At 56.0% G+C, this 8,492-nt stretch overlaps 1 protein-coding gene across 1 annotated transcript in view; it reads right to left on the reverse strand.

Moving 5' to 3' along the window:
* The window catches only part of DNM1 (dynamin 1), a 29,852-nt gene that overhangs the window by 14,552 nt on the left and 6,808 nt on the right, over window positions 1–8,492 (reverse strand). Inside the window, exon 11 of the mRNA XM_012721208.1 lies at window positions 2,604–2,690. Within this exon, the coding sequence (XP_012576662.1) occupies window positions 2,604–2,690 (87 nt within the window). The remainder of the gene's footprint in view (window positions 1–2,603; window positions 2,691–8,492) is intronic.

Genomic DNA, 8,492 nt, shown 5'->3' on the forward strand with positions numbered 1-8,492 from the left:
GTGGAAAGGACACCGCACGGGTTTAGAACACATGCCCAGCTGGGAGAGACATGCTTGCAGCACAGAGACTCTGAGCAAACCACTCCAGAAGCCCCCCCACCCCCGCAATAGTATCCCTGATAACGAGCGAGAAGCAGGAAATACAAAGCACGTAGGTAACTCATAGAAGAAGCGCATATAACCCATAAGGACTTGTAAGAAACATCCTCAGGAATCTAAGACCTTTTTTGACCTGGCAAATTAATAATAGGTGTAATAGTGACCAGAGCGGGCAGCGACGTGGAAAATGGACTCCGTCATACACCGTTGGTGGAAGCATCAATTAGTGTGTCTTCTTGGAGGAGAGCTTGGTGACGCTTAGCAACATGAAAGTGTACACGCTCACTGCCAGAGTGACAATGCACAGCACACACAAACTCCCAGGGAGCGAGGTACGCACACGCCCCCCCCACCCCAGAGAGCCTCACAGCGGCACAGCAGCTAGATGAGTCCCGCCTGGCGCAGCCCAGCAGCACTGGAATTCCAGCGGCCACTGAGCAACAATGCTCCAAACATGGACAGAGGATGAGATTTGGGGCCTCCCCGGCGGTGCACAGGGTTACTGGTCAGCACTGGGAAGCTGCCAGCAGCCACTGCAGCACGAGTTCGATCCCCGGCCAGGGAGGGACCCACATGGCGCAGCAGACACCTCCTGTCTCCCCGCTGCTCCCCTGAGCAGTGTGTTTCCGCTGGTTCTGCTCCCCACTCTGTCTCCGGTGAATCCTCTCATCCCTAACACCTCTGGTCTGTACCTGGGTTCTTGTGTGCATAAGTAAATGATTTTTTAAAAATATTTATTTATTTGTGCATACAGAACTGGGGTACAAGCCAGAGGCTCAGGGGCAGTGAGAGGATTCACCAGAGACAGAGTGGGGAGCAGAACAGGCAGATCCACGAAGTACACTGCTGAGGGGAGCAGCGGGCGGGTCAGGAGAGGTCTGCCGTGCCATGTGGTCACCTCCGGGGCAGGCGGGAATCGAACTCATGCGGAAGTGGCTTTAGCTTCTCAGTGCTGTGCTTCAACTCGCTGCGCCACCAGGGAGGGCCGATTTTTTAAAGAAAACAAAAACAAGAAGATCTCTAGAGGAGGATGGCCTTTGCAGATGACCGCCAGGGATGGGAGCTGGAGCCGAGTGGGGATGCCAGTGACCACCACGTTCACCCCAGGCCTGCTGCTTCCTGCACCCCCACCTGCCCCGCCCAGCCTCAGGCTCCACACAAGTGTCACTGCCTCACAGGAACGGCAGGGACGTGGGAGGGGACCCAGGTCTCGTCTCACAGGTGCTGCAGTTAATTTCTGAGGCAAAAGGCCTGAGCACCGGCAGGCAGGCGGCTCTTTCGGGTGAAGGTGGAACCTGGAAACCCGTGTGTCTAGGGGAAAAGCCTGGGAGGGGTACGCCACACCGTTACTGGTGGTGACAGGGCTGGGGCACAGTGGGTGCAGCAGGGACGCTCGCTGGTCATTTCTCCCCCTCTACCCAGACTGCGCATTTCACTGACTGCTCACCACCTTTGTCATTAAAAACAGGCCACTCAGGAGTTATGAGCAGGACAAAAACCAAGTGGTTGGGGACAGCACAGGGTGGAGTCTCTGTGCGAGGACAGAGACTGCCAAGAGGGCGCCAGCGGTGGGCACCGACAGCAGGGGACAGTGACAAGGACGGCGGCCCGGCTGCGGCTCCCTCAGGCGCGGGGGCCTGCTGGTCTCCAGCTCGGGCTGTTTTCGTGAACATGTTTGTGAGCTCACGAATGACTGAAGGCACATGACTCCATAGAAGGAGACGGCTAGGAGGGCCCAAAGTGGCCCAGAGGGACAGCCCGAGGGAGAGAGGCCCAGAGGGCGATGACTAGAAGGTCAGTCGGCCACCCAGACGCAGACAGTGCGCCGGAAGTGACCCGGCCCGGAGACCGACTGACATAGACGATGCAGAATTACCACCAGCCAGAGGCTCGGCTCTGGGTCCCCACCCCAAGCCCTGAGAGCGGCGTCTCCCAGAGCTGCTGTACACCGTGTTCGCAGAAGCAGTGTCCACAGCAGCGAGATACGGCAAACATGGAAATGGACAAGATGGCTCCTGCATGGTCAGCGCAATCCTACTGGGAACAGGAAGGACACTTTGCCGCACACTGCAACACTGAGGAAGCTCGCGGACCCGAAGTGGGGAAAAGGCCAGTCGCGGAAGGACAGTGGCCTGAGTCCACCTGTGTGCGGTACCTCGAGTCGCCAAATTCATAGACAGAAAATAGAATGAAGGTTAGCAGGGGTTGGGGGGCGGGGAACGGGGCGTTTAACGGACGGAGTTTCATTTGGGAGGATGAGAAAGCGCTGGAGATGGCGAGCGGTGATGGTTGCATAACCACCTGCAGGTGCTTAATACCTCAGAGCTGTATACTTTTGATACAATGGCGACTTTGATGTTATATATATTTTCCCGAAATAAAAATGAGAGCAAGACAGAGTGAGAGCGGGGGTGAGAAGAGCAGAGGGAGAGGTGAGACAGGAACAGATGGACGCCGTGGGAAGGACACGAGCCCAGGGAGGGTGCGGGCGAGGGCGGGCTCACCTGCTCCTTGGTGCGCCCCTCGCGCTCCCGGATGTGGGTGGTCACGATGCGTTCCATCTCCTCTCGCAGCCGCGGGTACTGCTGGAGCTGGGAAGGGCAGCAGGAAAGAGAGCCACGTACACAGCGGGCACAGGCAGGTAGCACCCAACCCACCAGAGCCCGGGGTCCAGGGGTGTGGGGCGGGAGGCACACACAGAATGCCTGAGACCGGGCAAGAGAGACTGGGGTCCCAGGAAACTGACGGCACCAAGCCAGGGTCACCCCTGCCCCCCGTTGTGGGTTCCAAATGGCACTTCAAGGGTGTTACTGGCTCCAGGCCCTCTGCACTGGCCTATCTGGGCAACTGAGGGGGGCAGTGTGCTGAGGGTAGTTCTTTCCCACGGGCGGAAGTGCCATGGGAGTCAGCCTGCGGCTGGCCGCCATCTTGGTGGCAGCCATCTTGGAAACACCGAAGGAGACCTTTGTCTGGGGGACCATTTGTTCCCAAAGCTTTCATAGGCCTCAGGTCTACCCCTTGGCCTTCTTGAAGGCTTAAAGAGATAGTCAGGCAGGGAACTAGGGAGGGAACAGCCTTGAGATTCTCTCCAGGAAGAATCTGGGGAGGGCAGGGCCCAAGGTGCCAGTGGCCTCCTGAGTCAGGCTGGGGATGGGCAATGCTCCTTGTCAGAGCTGGGGAGGGAGGCAGGGAGAACCAGCGGTCACACAAAGGACATGCAGGAGCCACAGCACGGGCATGCGAGGGTGGGGGGCATGCGGAGCGGGGGTGCCAGCAGCATGAGCAGTACCCTGCGGGGGCCTGGCTGGGCCCGGGGCCCTTTGGGTAGACTCCACCCAGTTTTGCCTCCCTTGGCATGCCCCAGCCTGGCCCTGTCAACGCCAGCCTCGCCAGCCGGCTCCGAGCTGACCAGCCAACCCGTCTCTACTCCACTGCTGTGGGGTAGTTCAGCAGCACCCATTACCCCCAGCTTTATTTAACTGAGGTTGAGGTGGATGTTGCTCCTTCTTTCCCCCTTCTGCCTGCAGACACTGCTCTCAGCTCAACCGGGCTCCAAAGTCCAGTTTGACTCATTCTGTAAGACTCTGTGGGGTGTCACCTCCTCCAAGAAGCCTGCTCCAACCACCCTAGAGCTGGCGTGCAGGCCTCCTGGGGCACCCTACCCTCTGTCCTCCATCTTCAAACTGGTGTGTGATTGCCCTGAAGGCAGAAAGGCAGGATGTGGCACCCTCAAGTGCTGACGAAGGCATGTTGAAGAAATGAGGATGAGTGACGGATGGAGTCTCGGCCCTCCTGCCCGGGTGAGCGGACACCCACTCCTGTCCCTCTGGCTCAGCCCACCCCCGGGGCCCTCGGATCCCCCGGGTCCGCACTCCTCACTTGGTGGCCACGCGGGGACCAGGTGGGCAGCCAGAACCACCCCCCGCCGCCCCCTCAGCAAAGGTCCCTGTGTGGGAAGAGAGCTGGAGGTGCGCATTCCTGGTTCACAGTTAGTGATTCTGAAGGCAAGATGGAGGCCAAGGAAAAGGGCGGGGGCAGAGGAGAATGGGGAAGAAAGCACTACCCTGGACACAGCCCAGGAGAGGCAGACGCGACATGCCACCTCCTCCCGACACCTCCATCCACCCACACCAGCCTCCGCTGTGCCGGGGCGTGGCTGTTGCCGCCAAGCTGGGACCTGGGGGCGGGCAGCCCGAGACCCGGCTTAAACTGGCTGGTTGGGGGGGCCCAGCAGCCGTGAGGCCCGAGGCGGGGCTCCCACTCCTCACCAGCTCCAAGTCTGGGTGGAAATTCCCGGGCTGAGTCACTGCCGCCAGAGCCCTCCCGGGTGGTCCCAAGCGCTCCCTCCCAGGGAAGGGCGGTGGGGGAGGGGAGGCAGCAAGGCGGGAGCAATTTGCCACAGCGCGCGACCACTTCTCCCACTGACCGCCTGCATGTCACACGGTCAAGTTTTCCACGTGTCACACATGACAGGGCAGCCTCAGCCCCTTTGAGAAGTTCTGTTCCCTTTGAGCATCTTTTTCCATTCTGGCGGCCTCTGGGCATTGCCAGGACTCGTAGCCAGTTTTTAAAATGGAAATTTTCTCTCTCAGTCCTTGGCTCGCTGGTTATGGTCCAGGGATGCAGGCCTGGAAGCCACATGACTCCGGGGTCAAAGCCAGCCTCTGTCCTGCCCACGCCCCTCAGAAAAGTGACTGACCTCTGGGCCTCAGGTGTGACATGCGGACAGCGAGGCCACAGGGCACCTCCCCTGGCAGAGTGCTGAGAGGACTGAGTGGTACCTTCGTGCTCAACACACCTCTAGATTTCTCCAGAGGTGAACACTCTCATCTGGGCAAAGCCCGTTATTAGAGTTGAATAATTACCAAAAGAGTCGTTGGCTAGGTTTAGAACATTTAGGGAGGAAGAAAAAGATGAAGACGAGTGAACTCTGTATTGTAAAGAAAAAAAAAATTCTATTAAATAAATCAAGGGAAGATTTTAAATATAAAAGTTCCCTTTTTGAAGTTTTGGTCGATTCAATTTGTTCTACTCTCAAAAATCAAATTCATTGTAAGGTAGTTGAACATGAATACTATCCCTTGTTCTTTCTTAAAACAGTGGTTAGCAAGGCCGTGGGGATTTTATCATTCATGTCTCACCCCTACATTACACATTCTTTTCAGGAAACTGTTCCCCCTCCACCCCACAATGCTCTGTAGAGGGGCATGTGACTATATATCTCCTGCCTTTTAACAACTAGAGTCTTCCACTGTCTGTGTGTGATACTTTATATAATCAATTCCCTCTGGGTCAATATCTGGATTGTTTCCAAAATTTTACCATTTATAGTAATTACTGCTTTTCCTTTGGAATGCAATTCAGCAAAGTGTTTCATGTCTTTGAAATATTTTATATCTAGTAACAAATCTTCTAGGAATCTATCCTGGGGAAATAATCCTAGAGAAAGAAAAAGAAAATCCTTTATATACAAAGATGTTCACTCTTTGGTTATTGACAACATTGGAAAATTGGAGGTAATTCAAATGTTTGCCAACAAGAAAGTGGTTAAGTAAACTGTGACAAATCCATTCAATAGAATAGTATGCAGCCATTAAAAATGTTTATGTAGGCTATGTCATAATACCTCCCCACATACAGTTATTAATAGAAAAAGCAGGATATTAGTATACCCACTGTAGTTATCTAACAAAGTAAATAAGCTTATGTGTAGAAAAGGAAAAAAAGATTTGGAGGAATAACTGGTGAAAACTGTTTGGAAAGCAATCTTGCAGAAGTCACTAAAAATGTGAATGCCCACAGCCCCTGCTGAGGCCAGGCCGTAGCTAGAGATGTGTCCTAGGGAAACGTCAGGAAAAGTACTACAAATATTGCTGTTAGGACGTTAACTATAGCACTGTTTGAAGAAAAAAAGGTTGAAACAACCAACATGCCCATCCTTAGGATACTGAATTATGCCCCTTTGCTATGATGGAGGGTCACCCGGCTCGAGGGCCTGACCCTTCCCGGAGCTCTCTGAAATGCCAGCCACACGGGACGTAAAAAGAGCAGCTCACAGCCCAGTATGGGTCATGCGAGCTCACTCAGGTCTAAAACGGTGTCATTTGTAAATACTTAGGAAGGTTCTTATCTCCAGGGTTGTGGGATTATAGGGACTTTTGCTTTCTGAATAGTTTTATGACAATCATGTGTGCTCAGAACAAAAGTAATACTGTTCATTTCGTTTTTTACAAAAAGAACAGCCCTTGCAGGGAGATCTCCATAGGGCCTCTCTGAAAGGGGAGATTTGGTGCCTCTGTTTTTTTTTACTCTGGTATTTTCTGAATTTTCTGGAATTGAGAATGGATTATTTTTAAAATGAGAAAACAACGTTATTTTTATTTAGTAGATCTTGTCTTCTTTTGTAAAGGAAACCGAGGCAGCTTAAAATAAACTCAGTGTTTCTAAAATGTTCACACAAGGATTACATTGCTCTGCACTCATGAAGGGGGGAGCCCCAGGGTGAACTCTAGGCAGTGGGGCCTCCACGCGCTATTCCCCCAGAACAGGCCCTGAGTGGACCCAGCTTTGCTTAACCCGTCCCCACTCGGCACACAAGTAGGCACAGGTGAGACAGGCAGGGGACAGGGACACCTTACGCCACAAAAACGACACGTGTCCAAAACACGAAGTGAAGCAGACGCGCCGCCCACCACCCCGGGAGCTTTTTCAGGTACGGTGCGGCTGGGCTCTCTCCTGAGAGTCTGATTCATTTGAATTCTGGGCACCTGACTCCTGGAAAGGTGCCCCCACCCCCCACCACCCCGCAATGGATTCTCATGCCCTCCCGGGGAAGGACTGTTTCAAGCGATGTGGCTAAACAGCCTCAAAATGCCCAAAGGTAGACAGAAAGGAAAAAGGCATCGGAAAGGTCGCAGATGACTCAAGAGAGGCTGCCCGAGTGAACATGGCTGGATTACTGCAGCGCGAGTAATCCACGTCCGCATCTAGGCAAGTTGGCTCTGAGGCACTGGGCTAGGCCCCCCCCAGGAGGCCCCGATTTCAGGCCCCGTCCCTTGGCCTCCCTCAAGCTGAGCCCCACTGCTCCGCTTTTGCTTGCTGATGCTCAGTTCACCACGTGTAAAGGGGGGTGGTGCTGCCCTCCTAGGGTTGCCGAGAGGGCAAAGTCAGCTAGCGGGGCAGGGTCCAAGGCTGGGCCCGCACCGGACCAGCCCCTGACACGCGCCACTGCCCTGGCCATTCCTAGCGCCCTAAAGGGGCCAACTGACGGCGCTTGGGCAGGGGCCTGTGGGGACGGTGAGCGCGAGCAGACCCGGGCGTATCCGCTGGCCGAAGCCTCAGGGTCGGGGGTCACCCGGCCAGCATGGGCGTCTGGGTCCACGTGGGTGACCAGCGGACGGCTCTGCCCACGGGAGGCCGTGGCCCAGAGGAAGGGTCAGCCCGCCCAGGCGGCCCTCGTACCTTTTCGCTACACTTTCTGATGGTGGTCGTGAGCTCACTGACTACCATATCCACACACTTGATACTGGGCTCTTTGAGCTTCTGCACCTGCTTTTTCACTGTGGCTTCAAAAGCGAGGTCAGGTGTGAAGAGGCCCGTCCTGCACCCGGGAGGAGGGAGGGACAGGAGGAGGAGAGGCCGCGGCGGGCAGGGAGGCAGGAGTGAAAGCCAAGCAGGGCCGGTTTAAGGGGTGGAGGAGGATGGCACAGGCATGGGGGAGAGAGACACCGACACAGAGAAAGAGAGAACAGAAGACAATGTGAGCGTGGGCCCGACCCTCCCTACGCCACCCGGGCCAGCGCCTCCGGGGCTCTGTGGGCAGGGCTGGGTGGTTCAAGGGGACCAAGCCCTGGGCCATGCAGCCCCTGCTGAGCTCAGCCCTCCCAGGCTTGCCTCCCACCCTCACTCTCCGGCTGGGCTGCCGGGCTGCTGGGCTGCTGCTTTTTTCAAAGCCATCTCTGTCACAGCCTCGGGCCCTCCTGAGGGCCGGACCCAGGCCAGGACCCCCCCCCCCATTCTGTCCAATTCCAGGTTTCCCAGCAGTCTGCACTCACTTGGTCCTGACTCCAAAGCCCAGGACCGTTCCCTGCCTCCATCAGGGGGGCTGCGTCCCATCGTCAGCAGCGCACTGCCAACTCAGGGGGCTCCATCTGCACAGGCTGTGGTGCATATGACGCCTCCTGGGGTGGCCGTGGGGCTGCCTGACCTCCACTCTCCAGGTCCCTGCTGACTCCTGCCCTTCCCTGTCTCCTCAGGGCAGCCTCTGCCTCTCTTCGAAAGGGGTCTGGAGGAATCAGCTCAGAAAGACAGGATGAGAGAGAAGAGGAAAGACAGAAAGAGTGGAGGTGGTGATAGAGAGGGGCCCAGGCAGCCACGGGGCGGGGGTGGAGGGG

This window comes from Condylura cristata, unplaced genomic scaffold (assembly GCF_000260355.1).
Source record: "Condylura cristata isolate star-nosed mole 26May11 unplaced genomic scaffold, ConCri1.0 scaffold00006, whole genome shotgun sequence".
NCBI classification, from domain to species: Eukaryota; Metazoa; Chordata; class Mammalia; order Eulipotyphla; family Talpidae; genus Condylura; species Condylura cristata.